The sequence below is a fragment of the Corvus brachyrhynchos genome, unplaced genomic scaffold (assembly GCF_000691975.1).
Source record: "Corvus brachyrhynchos isolate BGI_N302 unplaced genomic scaffold, ASM69197v1 scaffold26, whole genome shotgun sequence".
In the NCBI taxonomy this organism is placed as follows: Eukaryota; Metazoa; Chordata; class Aves; order Passeriformes; family Corvidae; genus Corvus; species Corvus brachyrhynchos.
In genome coordinates this window covers 10,547,580-10,567,165 of record NW_008239324.1, presented here as the reverse complement: position 1 = coordinate 10,567,165, position 19,586 = coordinate 10,547,580, and the positions used below count along the sequence as shown (strand labels likewise).

Below are 19,586 nucleotides of genomic sequence, written 5' to 3'. Positions count from 1 at the left end.
ATTTCACTCATTTGAAAATGTTACCTGGGTGTAGTAATTTTGAAGGGCTTTCTTTAACTAAGGGCATCCAAAGTACTTGCAGGACAGAAATCTCAGTACACTTTGAGCTGCCCCTCAGTTGGAGCAAGAAAGTTCTGTTACAGATGCCAATATCTCCGTAGTTCTTCCTTTGCTATACTTCTCACTTGTATGAGAAAAGCAAGTGTATTTATATATTCAAACCAAATAGTTCTGATTTTATGATGTAGTAACTTTTTTTTGTTATTAATATCTGCCACCAGAGTCAAACAGGTAAAATACCTGTGTTGATCACAGGCAGGGCACTTGGCTTCTCCCTGTCACTAAAAATGATAGGTTAGAATTATACTTAGCTTTAAGACTGAATATAAAACAGACATTTCAATATGCTCTCTCAGCATCCATTGTATGCTCACATCACAGTATTGTAACAGCTTTGTTTTTCTCTTTCAGAAATATCCTGTGTTACCATTTCTAGTTTTAGTATTGAAACAGTTCCTGTTGCAGAGGGACCTTAATGAAGTATTTACAGGTGGAATTGGTTCTTATAGTCTCTTTTTAATGGCTGTCAGTTTCCTTCAGGTAAGTTCAATGGAATCTATCAATGCCATTGGTGCATAAGGACATCACCTTAAGAAAGAATTTGATCCACCCTTAAATTTAACTGTTTAAGCCATCATGTTTATGGGTTTGCACGCCCTTTTCATTTAAAATTAGAAATGTCCTGCCTGTCTTCTGTTCTTTCTCTGATGATAATCCTTTTGGTATGAAAGGTGTTTGGAACATCTGTTGGTGTACCAGTGCCAGGCACTGATACATATGCTATTGATACATATGATATGAGATATGTCATTCATGGTAAAACAGCTTGAATATTGGGTAACTTACTTGGAACAAGTTCCATAAGGTTGGTGTTAGCTGCAGTTGTCCTTTATAACACTTGATCTCCAGGTCATTTATCCTGTATGTGCTTCAACAAATGCAGTGGAATCTGGATTCTCTGGGTTTCTAAGCTGATACCAAACAAACATGTTTTACAACTTTCTCTTAAATCTAATAGAACAAAATGCATGAGCTAAATCTATATTGTTGTGCTTGGGGGAGGAAAATACTGGACAAATATGAAGTAGCTGATTTCTGGCTGTATCAGCCCTGTTCTTTTTCCTGAACTAAATGTTACCTGTAACTGTGTTTGCAAGTGTATGTCCGAACTACTCTAAAACTTGAGCCTGGAACTGGAGCTCGGTGTTTGCTGAGTGCCTTTGCAGTTCCCTGCTGAGCACAAAAGAAATTAAGGCAACAGGCATATAGTTTAAAAGCAAAATCTCTCCCAACCCCATTTTTTTCTTATATTGAGTAACAGCATTTCCATTTGCTCATTTAAAAAAAAAAAAAAAAGTCAGGTTTCATCTCTGTTACGATTCTGAGCTGGTTTTGTTCACAGTCTCTCAGGCTGCTTACTTAACAGCAGAGGGGGTCCTATATATAGCTGTGCACATGGGAAGCCTGTATTTGTATTGCAGACCCAGTTTTGTGAGGTGCAAATATCTGCATGATATTTTAACCTGGCAAGAACCCTGCCATTAGTGCTGGAAGTTCACTTATTGGACTTAAAGTTAAAATGCAAGAAGATTAGTGCTTGACAGCCTTTTTTTTAAGAGATAATTATTGTATAAAAGTTGTCGCAGTATCTTAAAGATGCAAAACTGCTTAATCAAGGGAAAATACTATGTTTAGACATATTTGCTTTATGTTATATTATTTATTACTGTATTTAGACATGTTTTCTGTGAAAAAGAGAAAGCGCTTTAAACTTGAAGTCTTAAAAAATGATTTTTTTTTCTCTCTTCTTAATAGCTGCATCCCAGGGAAGATGCCTGTATGCCCAATGCCAACTATGGTGTTCTTTTAATAGAGTTTTTTGAATTATATGGACGTCACTTCAATTATCTGAAGACTGGAATCCGAATAAAGGATGGTGGCTCTTACGTTGCCAAGGATGAAGTGCAGAAAAGCATGTTGGATGGCTACAGACCATCAATGCTGTACATCGAGGATCCCTTACAGCCAGGTACCCTCAGAAACCAAAATGGAATAACAGTACTTAAGTGTGTGATAGATGCAGTGCAGGATTTTTTTTTTCTTTGTTTATTGTACTTTTACCCAGAGAATTGCTGGTTTGGACTTCTGTACATGTAAATATCTATAGATCTTTTAAGCTCTTTCAAATATTTATGCTTTATGCTAATCCTGTCCTACAAGAGGTGATTGCAGTTAGTTGGGACTTAAGGGCAATTTTTAAAAGAGATTAGTGTTTCCTGCCTGAAAGGTGATAACCACAGTTTCAACCTTACTCATTTATTTGTATTCTTATTTTAAGGTAATGATGTTGGGAGGAGTTCCTATGGTGCCATGCAAGTGAAGCAGGCTTTTGATTATGCCTATGTTGTTCTGAGCCATGCAGTTTCCCCAATAGCTAAATATTATCCTAACAATGAAACAGAAAGGTAAAGTCTCTGATTCTAAATCTCAGACGTTCATTGCTTGTATTTTTCTGTGTCTAAAAATTAATTGTGGTGATGGTTTTGTTTTTTTCCTGGTTTGCAGTATATTAGGGCGAATAATTAGAGTAACACAAGAAGTGGCCACATACAGAGACTGGATATCCAAGCAGTGGGGAATGCAAAGCAGGACAGAATCTTCATGTAATGGTGAGTTTTGACTCAGCAGGGCTGAGGGGGAAAACTTCCTTCACAACTTGATTGTATAGATTTTGTTGTTCCTTTTGCCTCACATAAGGCAATGTGTGCATCTTAATAGCAAGTTCCTTTTTTGTTCAGTATTCTTGTCTTTTCATCCAGAAAAGTCAGATTTCTACAAGAGTAAAATGGCCCATCTTTATTGTACTGCAATAGATTTGGTCAGTAGAGAAGTCTGTAAAGAGTGCTGCCTTCCAAAAGGAGACTTTGGAAAAACTTCCAATTTAATTTACTGCATTGTCACTGTCACATTTCCTTTGTCCTTCAAATGTGGACAAGGTTTTAAAAAGAATTACTGGGCATTCTAGTTTAAATCTGAATTCATAACTTCTGTGGTTTTATTCTTCATTTAAAGTCTAACATACCGTATGTGTACGGAAGCAATACTTAAACCAGGATTCACTATATAAGTGGAATAAGTATTTTAAACAGGAAAGTCCTGAAATATCAACTATGTTTCTTGTTTTGAATAAATGGAAGCACACAAAATCTAGCCAGGGAACTTGATGACAATGCCAATGCCCTTTTGAATCACCTTTAATCCATTGCCCATCTTCTGACTTTAGCAGTCAGTTGCCACCCTCTCTTGGTGCAGGTGTGTCTGCTGTCTGGAAGTTTTCAAACTAAAATTAATTTTAATACTCTGCAATTAATTTTCGAATTATGCCTGTCAGAAGTGTTCTCTTGTTAGCGATTAATCAGAGAAGATGTTGCAACTACCCATTCTTTTGGCTAGGTTGAGATTTTGTTTGCTTGTTTTTAGAACCTGTGTTAGTGATTTGTCAGCTGAATGTGCTCTGTGCCATTCGTGCTGTCAGCCTGCAGGCCCTGGTGGCCCTGCTGTCCCTGGGAATGGCAGACAGCCGGTGCTCAGTTCCAGGAGCTCCCATCACCTCCCTTTTAGCTGCCTACATGCAAATACAGCTGGTGAGGCAACACATGGACATTATGTGAATCTCTAACTCCTAAGTGTCTTATTTGAGATAAAACAGCAATCAAAAAAAGAAAAATAACCCTGTATGAGGAAGGTAATGGTGACAGTTACAGTGGTTGTCATGTTGATATAGTTTAGATTTAAGTTCCAATTCTTTTTTTTTTTTTTTTAAGGCAGAGCTTAGTGAGATATGAGAGTTCTTGTATCTTGAATTTTCAATGTAGGAAATCATACAAAGCAATGAGGCTTACTTGGAGTTCTTCTGATACTAGCAGCTCCAGCAGAAGAAAAATGGGAGTTGCTGAGTATTGGGCGTATAGGAACAGAATTTAAACCTATGTATTTGATTGCTGTTGAAGCGTGGCATGAAGCAATCTGCAGCAGCACATCTGAACTTTGTTACTGCCTTCTTCCATGTCTTCTGTCCCTAATTTCCATCTTGAACCATGGGCAATGCTCTGTGCATTAGTGAAGCCTATCAGGAAGCCACCACCCATCTGGGAGGTGCTGGCCTGCAGTGCACACACACGGATGCGCTCTCGTGTGTCTGCATGGATTTAGGGTGTGGATGTGTGCAGATGTCTGTGCATGTCCTGTGGGATGTAACATGTATTACATATCTTAGGGGGTATATTAAAAAACCCCAAGGCAACATATTTTTGCAGTTTATGTGTGGTGATGTTTCTGTTTTGTTTTTATTAGGTAATGGAGTAACCTTGATAGTAGATACTCAGCAGCTGGACAAATGCAACAATAATCTTGCTGAAGAGAATGAAGCACTGGGAAAGCCTAGGAATAAAACTTCAGAAACACTTAGTAAACATTCTTCAAATTCTTCATCAGGTCCTTTATCATCATCATCATCCACACTGTCCAGCTCTAGTGATGTAGTAAGTACTGGAGGTTTTCTGACTTGGCTTTTTAAAATTTCTTCAGGGTTTTTCTCTTCTGATTTATATTGTCACAGAATACATTTTGGAAGCTCACAGTCCTAGTCAGTTAATTCATCCAGAATCCTAACTTGCATAAGATGCAAACTCTTATGCAATTTCGACACATGTAAGTTGCAGTGTGTTTTTGATACAATACATGTAGAAAGTGACTGTAGTAGATACAAAGTTCCACAGCCCTCTTTCCTCTGGGAAAACTGTATTTCAAAAACAAATAAGACTGGTAGTTCTAAGCCACATGCTTTAAAAAACAAACAGGCCTAAAGCCTTGAAAAAAATTTGTTTGGGAATTCTATTTAAAAAACAAAAGGCAAATCTCAAAACCAAAATCACACATTTTTAAATCTGTTTACTCGATAAGAATTCTGGATTGAAAGAATTTTAATATCTAGTAAAATAAACAAGTTTTCAATTTTGTCCATTGTTAGCTTTCTTTTTAAAGGAAAACTCACTTTTAGAAAAACTCACTCTTAAGAAAAACTCACTAATCCTTTACATTTTCCTGAAGGATTCTGATGGAACACCTTGCAAAACCTCTAAACAGTTGAGTTGTCGTCAGTCTACCACAAACAGAGTGGGGTCACAAGAAGTGTCACTGGAATCCTCCCAGTCAAGTGGGAAAACACAAAATAGCCAAACAGCCAATACATCCAGCAACACGAACAAATCTCAGGTTTGTGGAATGTTTGAAACAACAACTGTGTAGATTATTTGAATATTACACATATCCCCCACGGAAGGGTAACTTGTTCTGGAAAGGGAACACTGCATTTTTCACCTCCCTTTTGCCCCACTAAAAAGGTTCCAGCACTGATTGTATCTAAAGCCACCTCGTTCTCTGTTTAGCTTGCGCAGATGAATTTGCAACCGTGGCTTTCCCAGCTTTAAAATAGATGAAATTGGTCTGATTTTATTTTGGGACACCAAATTTTCCAGAGGTGTACAGCTGTGTTGCACCCATTTCCTCTTTTGAAAAAAGCACGTCAGTCCAGTTTTGATTGCAAAATTTGAGAAATTAGGTGTGCCTACACTCAGTGAAAAGCAGTTAGCAAAAATGTATGTTTAAAACTCTTGACTGGCTGCTCTTTTAGCTGGTGATAACTTGTTGATCTGTCTTCCACTAAGGGAGGTGAAGATTCTTTGCTGATACGTGACATTCCCCCTCATTTTCTCCTATAGACAAACATCTTTATGATGACACCCATCAGAGCTTATGCATTTAGGAGATTTCCCACATTGAGGAATGCTTCTATGGCAACTCAGTATTCTGGAAACATTATATGCCTCTATATACAATATACTCTGGATATATGCAGTCTAAATTCTTCCACTTTTTCAAAATTTAGAACTTTTGTGTTTGAAACATAGTCCAGAACCCTCTGGAATACTATTCCTGAAAATAATTCTGAAGTCGTGCCTCTTATTTGCTGATGATCTGTCTTCTAACAAGACAATTCACACACTAGGCCTTGGCTGTGCCATGAATGTGTGTTTGTGTTATTGGGCAGAACTAATTCCAGGCTGGAATGTGCATGTGCACGATCTGACATACCCTACATCTCTGAAAAGATGTGGCATAAGATTAGTCCTGGATGAGATTTGAGCAATCTTCCTCTATTGTCTTGGATTATGGACGTTTCTGTAAAACACCTTTATCCTTTCCAAAATTCTAAGTGCTCTGCTCTTTTCTCTGGACTCATTTTGGGGCCAGAGATGAATATTTGTTTGCAAACACCCAAGTGGGAGATTGGCAGTGCTGTGCTGCTGTCTCAGCAATGACCAGGCTTCCTTTGCCGTAGCAAGTTTTTCAGTTGTGCTGTTTTCAGAAGTCACCATGCTCGTTATCCAGAAGCAGGGATGTGTGATTGCAATGCTTTATTCCCATGGATTTACCATGTTCTCTTTCTTCCACAGCATGGATCTGCACGGTTATTTCGCTCTTCTAACAAAGGCTTCCAAGGTCCAACAAACTCAAGCCACGGTACCTCAGTCACAAACAAACAACACCAAGGCAGCAAATCACACCATCAGTTTTTCCACGGCAAAAAGAGGAAACACAAGAGGGATGCAGCTCTGTCAGACCTTTGTAGATAGTTGCCTACTTTATGACTGTTCTTCTGTGTGCAATGATCTCATGCTACAGGATAGTTTGATAGTGACTCCTTGGATCTCTTCTGGAGCTTCAGACTGTTCAGACATAGATTAGCAACTGCATTTTTTTTTCCCAGCTCGCCACGGAACGGAACATGAAGATTGATCACTGCAAAAAAAAAAAAAAAAAGGAAAAAAAAAAAAGAAAAAAATGGAAAAAAAAGGAAAAAATAATTTTTTAAAAAGAGGAAAAAGGCTGCTCATTTGATAAGTCATATGCTACAACAGGGTCATTTAGGATATAAAAGCTTGAATGTAAAATAAATGTATTTCCCATCAGCTCATGCTGACCTGTAGAGATAGTACTCAGTGTGTCTAGGGGGTGGTAACAAACAAATAAAACACAAAAAAATAGGAAAAAAAAGGCAAAAAATTGTATTTTGAGGGAAACCCAGCCTTTAAAGGTGAAAGTAATTTGTGCATGATTTTTTAATTATTTTTGCATATACTTACCATTTTATTGTGTATATATAGATGACCATATAGGAAAACTGACATTTGTAATAGTGGATTTGTTAATACTTTTTACATAACATTACTGTTTAAATTGTAAACATAAATTTTTCTCAGGATTAGTTTGGAAAATAATCTGAATTGTCATCTTAACATCCATATAAAGAGACTAGTTATATTGCTCAGAATTTCTTTTCTTGGCATTTGGAAGATCTAATAGAACTTTTGATCTGCAAAAGCTGTTCCTCTGAAAGAAAGGTTTATGGTGGCAAATGAAGATTTTCATTTGTATAAAGTGTACATGTACTTTGTGTAGACACTGAGCTTGTCATCGCTGAGAAGTAACCTTCACCTTGTTTTCTAGAGTGCCATCATTTCAGGCAATGGGGTTTTATAGTTGCATCCTTCTCTTGCTCCCCTTAGTGGTCTCTCCTCGACCCTTCCTTCTTTTTTTTAAAGAAACAACATAAGGCCACTCGGGGTTTTTTTGTTTGATTGATGGTGGTGATTGTTTTCTTTTTTTTGGTTTTAAAAAAACAAAACAACGAAACTCAGTTTGTTACAGACGTTTGCATTCCTGGGCTGCTTTAATCCCATGCCTCCTTGTTTGTGCCTTTCCTCCCCCTTCCAGGTCTGGGTTTTTTTGTCTTTTATATTTTTGCTAACTCCTGTAGGAGGATGATAACTGTTGAAGCTTTAAGTAAATTTTACAATTAAAGTATTTTTTTCTCACTCCCCTCTTAGGCATTTTTATATTTACACTTAATTACTAAAAACAAAACAAACCAATTTCAAATAGTGAAATATACTTTGTATTGCCTTAACGACCCAAACCTTTCATATCTCATAATATTTCTTCATTGACCTAGTTCTCATTTCATTGAAACTCCACGTGTGTGGTTCAGTCGCGTCACAAGTCTAGGTTGCAGTACCTTTGATGCCATGAATGCGAATGAAATGTAAAATTGCACTCACAAGCATAGTTTGGAACAGGAGTTGGGACACTTCAGTGGTAGAGAGTTAAGTGGCATTTACTTTCACATATTTCTGTAAAGAGGAAAGTCTGTACTTGGCGTATGTGGCTGTATTAAATGCAGCAGTTCTGAGATGATGCTTTTATAAAAAGTACTGTTAGCTTTGAGAAACTTTTTATATACATTTACAGAATACTACAGACCAACCTGACCTTCATGGGCGCTAATGAGTGCAATGATTTTTAAAGTAAAATGAGACCAGAACTGATGTCATCACTTAAATTAATAAACATTTTCAATGTGTTAGTGTTTTACTTCAAAAAGGAAAATATATATATATTCCAAAAATACAGAAAGTCATAACATGTACTCCAACACTAAGCTTAAGTGATGTTAATTTGACAATTTTTTTTTAATTTTTAGAGTCATATTTTAATTTGATCAGATAATTTTATCAAGATGTTCAGCTTTTCTTCATAGAAACTAGTAAAAGTTGTACCACATTATGCATAATCACTATTTATTTTGTTTTAGATTATTGTGAATGTGTAGACTTATGTTCACCGCTTAGGGAACAATTATTTATAAATTATATTAATCCAGTATTGTTAGCTGCTATTAGCAAAACTGTTCCAAAACTTAATACTTGCAAAGATCTGTATCGCATTTACCACACTGAAGTGTTTTTAAAAGAATCACCCTCATTGTTGAAAGCAAGTGTACTCCTAGGGTGCAGATATTAGTGTTCCAATAAGCATGTGATAATTTTAAGGTGGTGGTAGCGGGAAGATAATCTTGATTCCATTGGGAATCTTAGGTTTGCCTCAATTTATGGTTTTCATAAATTTAATGGAAAATAGCTTTTCCTGGACTGCTCAAGTTTCTTTTTGGTAAACAGTATCTTTCTAAAAGAAAAAAAAAAAAGAAAAAAAAAAGAAAAAAAAAAAGCATGAAGGAAAAATTGAGGTATTTTACATTGCCTCAAATGACCAGCATTGTATTCATAAAATACTGTATATCTTGCAAAACTTTATTTAAACGGAACAGTTGAACTGTTCGTTTTTCAATCTGAAGTAAAATACTTTCAAGACCTTTTAGTTTGCCTGCTCATTTGTCTTGTACATTTCATCTCTGTATTTGACTCAAGTCTAATTCCTTTTTGAGTTTCAATACTTTTGTGAAGATTTTGTGAATATATGAAAAAAATAAATGTTTAATCTAACTACTGCAGTTTATCAGCATTCTTGACACCCTGTCTTCCCCTTCACAGCACTGTGGAAAGAGTTACTCGAGTAACATTTTTCGTACTGTCGGGGTCCTTCCCCAGTTGAGTCCTGGGCCCTCTGCTTGGAGTTTGGAGGCTGATTTTGTTCAGGTGGCCCTGGTCTGCTGTTTTTGCTTTCAAGAGAGCTGGAGCAGAGTCTGTAAGCCCGAGAATAAATGGAAGAATATACACGTGTAAAGGTTTCTTTATGTATGGTTTTTGTCTAATTTTCATCCTCAAATACACAGGAAACTTGTGGAAGGATCCGTTGTCTTCTGAACTTGGCTTTGGGGTGGTGTTGCAGCAGCAGGGGGTTTGTGTAGAACTATGCAAGAGTTAATTGGATTTGCTTCCAGCTAAACTCCATGTTCAGCAATTCCTGAAGGGTGGCTGATGTTACTGAAGTGTGTTCTTGTTGATGTCTTCCCTTTGGAGATGTGCACATACTACAAGTTCTGGTAGTCTTTCTTCCCTGACCATTGGAAATACATAAATAACCTGAAATGTTTATGTATCTTCCTGTTCGGCATGAAATTGATTTGCTGAGAATCTTAATTGAAAAGAAAATTGATCAAATGGTGTTTATAGTTAAAGATCTGTGTATTTGTTAATTGGCAGTCATTCTCCCTTGTGGCAGAAAAGAAGCTGAAACGTAAGTAAATCTTCCTTCTGAGACAAGACTTGATTCTGTTTCCTCAGAATTTACAGCTCAGGTTTTTAAATACTGAAAACCAAGCTTGTTATCTTTAGAAAATAATAGTAGTCCAGTGGCTGGTGGCAACTTTTTTAATGTACTTTCAAAATGGACTTTTTCCATTTTATATCTGGAGTCACCATGACTGTATCCTAAATATAGTGTGAGCAGCTGGTTAGAAAATAGTCTCCAACTTTATTTCTTAAAGAGTAAAAGCTATAGGAGATAAAGTGTGTAATTACTCGAGAAGGGAGTATATTTACCTATTTAGAGACTGTAGCAAAAAATAAATTCAATTATTCCAGCTACTGTTAAAGGGCAAAAAGTGATTATTCTGCTGATTCCTAGAACTCAATTCTTCTGCTTAACAATGCAAAATAATATTCTAATAATCAAGTTTAGTGTGTCTTAAAACTTCATCTTGAAAGTGCAGGTTTTGAGAGCTTTATATCCTACTTAATTTGTAGTGTTTTCACAAGTTTTCCTCAAAAATGTTTTCTGAGTGCAGTGACCTAAGTGTAAGTGTGTCTTGACTCTATTTCCAGGAGCCATTTACTGGCAGTTCTGACAATTACATTATTCATGATTTCATCTACAAGTTGAAAACAGCTTTGCTGTTCTCGTGATGCTTAATTTCATCATGGCTGTAGATTTTCCTTTTGCCAAAGTGCCTTAGGCTCTTCCCCGAAGTAATTTGCTCTGAGCCTAATGAACTAACCTTCAAAGTTGATTGTTAGGATGTTTGAGATGATCCCAGAGAAAGAAATATCCAACACCAAGAATCCTTTGCAAGTTACTTAATGTCCTGAGTAACACAGGAATTAAAATTGGAATGGCTTTGTTGAGTCTTTACAAGCCCAAAGTTTCTGTCAAATATCTGCTTGAAAATAGAAAGGAAAGTGCCCGAAAGTGTCTGTTACTTGGGCATGGTAATGCTAGATAATATACATTTCAGATTACTCTAAAATTTAGATCAGTTATTTTAAAAAGCTTTGATTTTAATTGTTTGTATATTTAGTGGTTGGCCCACCATGATCATTTTGTCAATCTGTGAACTCAAAAAACTCCAAAAAGGAGAAGTGTGGTGCGTTTGTTGGGCACCTTGGCCATGCTGTTCTATGGGCCTTTCTTTTGGCAATAGCCAGCTAAGAGATGGCCTGTTCCCATTTGCTCCTTCCCTGTAGCAGGGCAGGATATGGATGAAACCAGGCAGGAATAAGATTGTGAATTTTACTTTGCTGTAAGTTAATTACTGAAAGCTGATGGGATTCTGAAAATCATTTAGGTACACACAGAAGTAGGGGAAGATGCAAAATCTTATCCTCTGCATAAAAGCCATTTGGAGGAATGGCATCTTTCTGCTTCCAAGATGCATGAAAGTGAGGTGCTGTGGGTCCCCTTGCTCAGGCATTACCTGTGGGATACGAATGACCTCAGCAATGAATCTCTTGAAGGTGTCTCTGCTCTGCAGCAGGTCTAAATAGCTTTTCACATTTGAAACTTGCTGCATTGAGTTTCCTAATCCTTTTTTCAACTGAGCCCACCTTTGTTTTTTTGGTGCTAAATGTGACATTTATCAAATCCTGTCCAACAGGTTATAGTGAAGCACAAAGGGGATTCAGATTGTTAGTGCTTTAAGAAGGGAATTTTCTGCTGCTACAGCAGCTCTTTAAAGGAAAATAGACCCAAAACCCCATTGATAAAGCAGGCTGAAGTAGGAATGTGTCCCCCTGCCCTCACATATCCACATTTGAAGCTAGTTTCTGTGTAAATTATTCGACAATCTAATGTTGGGATGTGAGGCTGAGTTTTTTAGTCCTTCTGTATAATGAAGTCCTACTTTCCCATAGTGCAAAACTCTGCCAGAAAAAAATACTTGACTCTGTGCAAGAGCTGGCTTGTAAAGAATGCATTTCTGTGGTGAGAAATCTGAGGAACCATGAGTGCAGATTTGGTGAGTGCTTTGCCTATTTAAAATAAATAAAATGCTCTTGTGTGGGTATATAAAATGACTTTTGCTTCTGTATGAAGCAATGTTTGACTCTTGAGCTTAAAGATCATTAAGCAATCAAATGCTTCTGAATAGGTATTAGTGAAACTAATCTGTGCTCTCGACTGCATTTTCCCAGGTCTAAAGTTCAGTTGTTGTGCTAGATTTGATGACAGTGAAATCTGAAAATAATCCTGGTTCAAATTGCTCGTTTATGCTGCCTGGCAATGTAATACAAAAATATCTGTGCTGAACTTAAAGCTCCCATCTTAAAAAAACAAAACCAAAATCCTCAAACAAATCCATCTTGCTGGTCTGTACACAACAGATTATTGCAGGAGTGTGAAGAAATATTTTTCTTACAAAAAGACATGATGTGGTTTAGGTGAAATGTGCATTAATTGTTACTGTTTTAATTTCCCTCCTCCTGTGACCTATTTCCAAACAGGACTGTTGTTCATTCTTACAGCAAGTAGGAGACTGATTAAGGCTGGTTTGAGTTTTTTCCCTCTTCACCATAGTGGATCTTGAATCAAACTCCTTTGTGGTTGCCTGGTAATCAGTATGAAAAGACATTCTCAGTCAGAAAAATCAATGGCTAACCCAACAGCAGGTAGAAATCTTTCATATTGTCTTCATGATTGCTTTTCCTTTTCAAAATTTTTCGCAGTGCACAGGAGGAATAACTTATAAAATAACGTACTTATTTCTATAAGATCCTTTTCATCCCAAAGTCTCTTACTAAACCGATGTTATGATATCAACTTTTATCTATAAAGCACAATTGCTGAAAATTTCGAGTATGTCTGACCTGCAGTGTGTGCCACCTACTGAATCACTTCTGTGCAGTGTCTAAGCCACCAACTCCAACTACAAAAGGTAGTTTGAAGGCTCCTGCTTTATAATGTTGTTTGTATGCAGACAGTAGCACCTTCAGGTAGTGGTAACTACCCACAGAATCCCACTAATCTAAGGGTAGAGCTGAGAAAACTGAATTTTGTTGCAAAGTAATATTGGCACAATGTTAGTAGGGTGAAAAGCCAAGGTGGTAAGAGCAATCCTGGCTCCAAGAAAAGGCTACCCTGGCCTCTTTCTGTTGTGCAAAGGGGCAGCTTTGGCTCGGGCAGAGACCACACTGCCCTGGACCTGCTCTCCCTACACCAACTGCTTTTAACACTTGGCACTTGACTTTTAAGTCAGTACTTCTGAACTCTTCAGAACAAAGTCACATGATGGTCTGTCAAAAGCAGAACAAACTTCTTGGAGAGTAAAGGCAAATACAGTTGTTGGGAATCTGGAAACTGAGGCATTAAGTGAAAAAGAAGGAATCCAATCTTTGCAGTTACACTGAGCACTGGTCTGATAACTTTACCTTGCATGGACAGTCTGATTTTTAAAGGAACAAACCAAAACACCTAAATCTTCAAGTGCATTACTGCACTTTATTTCTATTGAATAAAGTGATATTTTAGGTTACCATTTTAGAGGAGTATTTTTGAAGTAAAAGCAATAGAAAACAACAACAAGTCATGAAATAATGCAGTTCTATAGTTTCTGTATTATGTATTTATTTTTCTAATTCTCACACTTAGACATAAAAAACTGTCCACAAAAAAACACTAGTTGTGAACTGTAATTACTGTATTGGTACATTTGTGAGAGTCTTAATGTTCTGGTGCTGCTTAGTGAGGGAAAACTGTAATATTGTGATGAGCTGCTGAAACACTAAAAGGACATAAATTAGAACTGATGTTTGTTTCTTGGACGTCATTATTGGAAAGTTACTCATTTTCATTTCTTCTTTAGCATCTTCATCAGTGTCTCAGTTTTTACAGGCTTTTCCTACCTTGGTGCCTCATCTGGCCTGCGTAGCACATCATGGCTGTCCTGTATCCCAAACTGGCTGCTGGCCTTCCTTGAGATTAAATTTTATGAGCTGGATGGATCATTTTTAAAGACAGAGAGTATCCATTTTGGATACAGTCCTGTTACAAGCTAGCCAGGTTTCTTCCCAGTTCAGTAGTCTATCCACATGGAAAAAATTTATTGTAATGCCAGCACAACTGACTGTGATGTGGACATGCTAAAGCACCAGACAATCCTTACCTCATGAAACTAATCACTGCCCAGATGATTTCAGTTAATAATGTGTTGTACTGAAAAGAAGTGTAGTGACGATGAGTATAATTTTAAGTTTACTATATCAATAAATTCTAAGATTTTACTGCAAAGGAGAGAAACCTTTGCTGTTGGAAATTTTAGGTTACTCTTTTGCCTTACTCTAAGAATTGTGACAGCCTGTTTTTTTTTAATTTAAGGGGAGTTCTTCCACTGATGTCAGTGACAGCAGGCAGGACTCTGTGATTTCAGTATAGTAAGAAACTAAAGTATTTTCCACCGTAGTCCCTCTCAGCTTTGGCACAGTTATTATATTGTTTTCTTTGAAAATACCAACTACTTGGAAGAGAACACACTCCATTTCTCAGCATAAAGGAAAATAAAGGGTGGGTTATGTTTTTACTTTGTATTCTCTCTTTTATAATCCCCATTGTGGTCTAAATAAGCTAATCTTCAAGGAATAAGTTACTTTCGTTAGCTCAGTGAGATAATATGAAAGGCTACATCCTCAGGTAACAGAACTAATTTTTTCTTCATTGGTTTCACTATATTAGGGCTACATTGATTTAATCAGATGAAGTTTGTCCACACACTTTTACAATTGATTTGTAACAGGATTGGGGTAGTTTTTGGCTTGGTTTTCTTTTAGTAAATCCATATTTCCTAGTGGGTTCTTTTAGAACTTTGTGTTCTAGAATTGTATTCCAATTTATGTAAGAGCATTTTCTCCTAGTTAAATACATGGTCCATTCGTTCCTTACTGATTTTTCCAAAGTATTCTTCTTTTCTTTCCAGTATACCATCCTAGCTACTAATGCAGAGATACTGAAAGTGCAAATTGAAAACAGTTAGCTAAATAGTTTCATCACTTACTGTGAACATAAAATGATCTGTTCTTTTCTGTGTTCTTTCAATCAATAACATCTTCCATTTTGTGACAAACTCCACCTGCAGCGTTAGGGCACCTAATAGGGAAACGGTCTTCCTTTCATTTTTTTCTTTTCTTGTGTAACTTACCAATTAATAAAAAGAGTGACTCTTCAATAAAGACCATCTAACGGTTTTCTAGGAAGCCACAGACCAGATTTTCTGTCATTGTTGAGAGTAATTAAATTTCTAGAAGAAAACGTTCCATTTTAGTACAGGTCAACTTGAGTATACAGAAAGATTTAAAACCCAGTCTGATCTATAGCCCTTGGTTCAGTACAAATCACACCTGCAAGTACAAGTAAAAAGGTTTAAGCAATTAACCAGGCACTGATTTTCCAAGGAATAATGTGTTTTCTTGTTCTGGAGATAGAATCTTAAGCATGAACAGGAGAGGAGATGCAGGTGTTTTTTTGGTTGTCAATCCAAGAAGTCAAACAAAACCTCCTAGCCCAGGCACTGGAGCTGGAGGTGGTGGGACTTGTATTCCTAAGTCCTTCAGTTCCTCTAGGAAACACTGCATAAGCTCCTCAGTCACACACTTCTTTGCGTTGTTGGTACCTTCCCTAATTATTGTTTTCCAGTGCTGTGAGCTTCAAGTTTTCTTTGGAGAAATTACTGTTGTCCCACTGACTTGAATGAAATCTGGAATGCTAGAAAACATGATTGTCTTTCCAAGTCAGCCAAGAGTCTTTGACAACTTTAAAACAAATAACAAATAGGACGAGAGACCTGAATAGCTTTTCATGTCCTTAAAGAAACATGTAAGACATCTATTGCTCTGTTTACAGAAAGCAGCAAATTATTCCCCAAAGTTTGTTCAATTGATCCAGGAGCCAAAAATGCAAACCACGTAACAGCAGTGAAACTCTGCCTTCTCTTTAGCCAGGCTGATGCAGTGAGGTGCTCCTGCGTTTAGCAGCATAAACCTAATGGTCTTCAGCAATTGATTCTAATATTGTCCTGTAAATGAGGGTGACAGCACTGTAGCAGCCCAAAATAGTGTCTTACTATATCCTTCCTAAGCATGTCGTGCCTAGGACGTTGGGATTGTTCTATTATTAGATATCTCTACAGGAAATAGCAAATAATTTACTCAAGTTGTTTGTCTCGTTCTCTAAATTGATCAGTGGCCAAAGAGAGTGGAGTGTGTGCAGATGCACACTGGTAAATAGATGCTAAATCTCATCCAAAACAAACAAGCAAACAATATTCTAATAAATACTTCCTACAGCAGAGTTCATTAAAAACAACATTTTATTTCTGGCTTTCTGAATCAGAATGATGAAACTAGTGAAGAAAAGCAGAAATTAAGGTTGTCGGGGTCACTGTTTCTGGGTATTTGAGGAACTACAAAAAGGCAGTATGGTGAAGCACGCTACCCTGCATGCTGTGGTGTTGCAGGACATCAGAGGAGCATTTAAAAGGAATGAACATATTAAAAGTCTGTCTGCTAATTTTACAAGTCTAACTTAACATATTGTGTTACTTTATATAATGCCTAACCCACAAACCGTCTGCTCTATATTAATTTTCAAATTTTTCCTAAAGGTTTAAAGAATATTTTCTGAGGTTATAACTATATTTCTGATTTGCTTTTGTCACATGTTTATTTGGTCAGCAACCATCCTCTGAGTCCTAACTGACTCATTTATGGGAGCCACTGAAAATCTGAATGTTGAAACATTTTGCAAATAAAATTATTTAGAACCAAATGCTGTCATCCCCTTTACTACTATGAATAGTACAAGCATGCACAAACTGAAGGCAGGTTCAACCCACGGTGACTTATTAAGAGAAAAATGTAAACCCCTCAGATGAGAACCATACTTGAAGTTTACTATGTTTTTCTATCTCTGCTTCTTTTAAAAATAGTGATCTTTCTCTGTTTCATATTGATTCATGGCCCTGGGTACTATGGCAATTTCCAGTGAAGCACACATCTGAATTGTACAAAACAGACTCCTGTAATGCTCTATAACTTACTTTGCAACTACATTTGTTTAAAACATCCTATCTACAAACACTTTAAACAAAAAACTAAAAATTTTATTTTATTAGATTTTTATCAGCAAATATGTTGCGTTTTAACCAAATCTCTAAAACTATTTATGGTACAGTTATCCGGTTCAATCTTGAGAAAGATTTAGATTTCTGTGTTTAATACTCTGACTTTATACACTCAAGATGTACATCTAATTTTAGAACTGTTGAATATTTTTCTAAGCAAGAGCTTGAAAAAAATAATGGTTGCTTGTCTGTGAAGAACACTTTCACAGAAACAAATACAACCCTAGGAATTGCTGTATTCAAATCTGGACACTTCAGATGGACCTCCAATGAAGGGCTACATTTCCACAGTATCCCACATTTGCAGCTACCACGTGTGTATAGGAAATTTATTTTAGATAATTTACAGGGGCAAAAAGATAAGTCACTAAAAGCACAGGTGAGATACTGTCACTCTTCTCAGACAGGACAGATCCTTGTGCTTGGGTGGTGGCGTTGAGCAGGCTCCCAGCAGTCCCAGGTGCTCTCCAGTAAGGGGTGGTAGCATCTGCTTGTGAGAACCAGCCCTGCCTGTGCTTCAGCTGCCAGCGCTGAGAGAAACAGCTGCAGAAAAAAGAATGGGGGAAGTCTGTATGTAACATATGCAGGAAGCAGGGAACTGGATATTAATTTCCATAATTTGGGTTTTTTTTCCTTTTCTATCCTTTTTTTTGGGCTAAAAATATGTTTCAGTAATTGCTCATAGTTTAAGAGTAATCTGCACAACAGTGTACGTAAAGCACTTGGAATGCTTTGGAGCTGCTGCCATTAAAAAACCCCTACAATGTCAGTCGTGTTGAATCATGCAGGAATTTTGGATCTTACTCTGGGATAGCAAATATTTTTTGTGGGTATACAGAAATGATGTTAAGCAATCTGGGTACTCGGAAGGTCCACAAAATTTTGATGAAGTGATAAATTGAGTCCATCTGTTCTGAAACTACTCCATTTATGATCTCAGCAGAACAATGTATTTTCCATTTCCTGCAGTTTTTAAATCTTGTTATCTAATCCAACTTCCAGTGAAGACAGTTCTTTTTAACAATCATTTTACTGGAAGAACCTTCTCCTCTCCCCTAAGAAATGGTCTGAATAGCCTATGCACTGCTTCCATCTGAATGTGCCTATAATTTCCAATGCTTTTGGACACTACATCCAAAACAGGAACGGGAAGACCAAGGTATGATTAGGTACCATGCTCAAGACTGCACATGAAAGTATTGCAGGGCAGGGTTCAGAGGAGCAGAGTCCAGTTCACTTGCTGCACAGTCCTGTGCCTCAGGTACGTAACCACTTCTCCAGCTGTGTGCCTTATCTACTGTCTCACATTGCTGAAGCTGGATTTAAATTCCTTTCCAAAATTCCCAGCCCTAACAGCCTGAAATCATCCTAATGGCTGGGCAGCCCCAGTCAGCACAGCCTTTCCTATATTCCCGCTAATACTGGAACAGGAGCTTAGAGAGTCACATAAAGCTGTCGTGCCTGTGGTGTGTGCACTGAGCTGCTGCTCCGAGAGTCAATTCAAGCACATCACTTGGGCCTACTGAGAGTGGGAAGCACCAGCTGGCTGGCAGGACGCAAATACAAATTGTATTTAGTTACTAAGGCATTATTGCAGTAATGGGATGTCCATGGATGACTAACACGTGGTTGTAGCTGCATGTAGCTGGGCACACGCCTGCCTGCCATGGGCTGTGTGCGGTTGCCAGTGACTAACAGCTCACCAGATAAGCTTAATCCAAAAAATCCATGGAAATCAGCATTTCTTTCTGTTGCCTCCAGTGAGTTTTGCATCAGACTTGATGTGTGGTAGAGCCAGGCTGGGTCTGAATTAGTGGCCATATGCTCAAGGCTTGATGCTCTGAGGAATCACTGCCAGCCTAGCGAAACTCCCACAGAGCAGTCTCGGGGACTCAAGCCAATGGAGCGATGGGCCCCCGGTGCCGGGGGGCGGCTGCAGCCATGGTCAGGTCCCTCGGGTACAGCTGGTCAGGTCCCTTGTCCCCGGGTGCAGCCTGGCTGTGACGAGGTTGGGAGTCCTGCCAGAACCACCACAGTAGTGGCCAGAAGTAAAAAAGCTGGCTGTAAACTTTTGTATTTTTCAGAGTCCTGGGCAGAAGTTTGTTTCCACCGCTGTACAGTGTGAACGCTGGTGGGGGGACACAAGGAACCCCCGAGCTGTGCGGGACGGGGTGCTGCAGACCCGGAGCGGGGCAGAGCTGAGGGGGAGCCCCTCACCCCTCGGGCGATCCCCCGGAGGTGCCGCCGGCGCTCCCCGCGCCGAGGAGAGGCGGGGGCAGAGGGA

At 38.0% G+C, this 19,586-nt stretch overlaps 1 protein-coding gene across 1 annotated transcript in view; it reads left to right on the top strand.

Moving 5' to 3' along the window:
• PAPD5 (poly(A) RNA polymerase D5, non-canonical) overlaps positions 1-9,461 on the top strand; it is a 33,144-nt gene extending 23,683 nt beyond the window's left edge. The window contains exons 7-13 of the mRNA XM_017740853.1: positions 472-600; positions 1,876-2,089; positions 2,399-2,525; positions 2,626-2,729; positions 4,414-4,601; positions 5,170-5,334; positions 6,576-9,461. Coding sequence (XP_017596342.1) covers positions 472-600; positions 1,876-2,089; positions 2,399-2,525; positions 2,626-2,729; positions 4,414-4,601; positions 5,170-5,334; positions 6,576-6,755 — 1,107 coding nt within the window. The 3' untranslated portion in view covers positions 6,756-9,461. The remainder of the gene's footprint in view (positions 1-471; positions 601-1,875; positions 2,090-2,398; positions 2,526-2,625; positions 2,730-4,413; positions 4,602-5,169; positions 5,335-6,575) is intronic.
• The last annotated feature ends 10,125 nt before the right edge of the window (positions 9,462-19,586 follow it).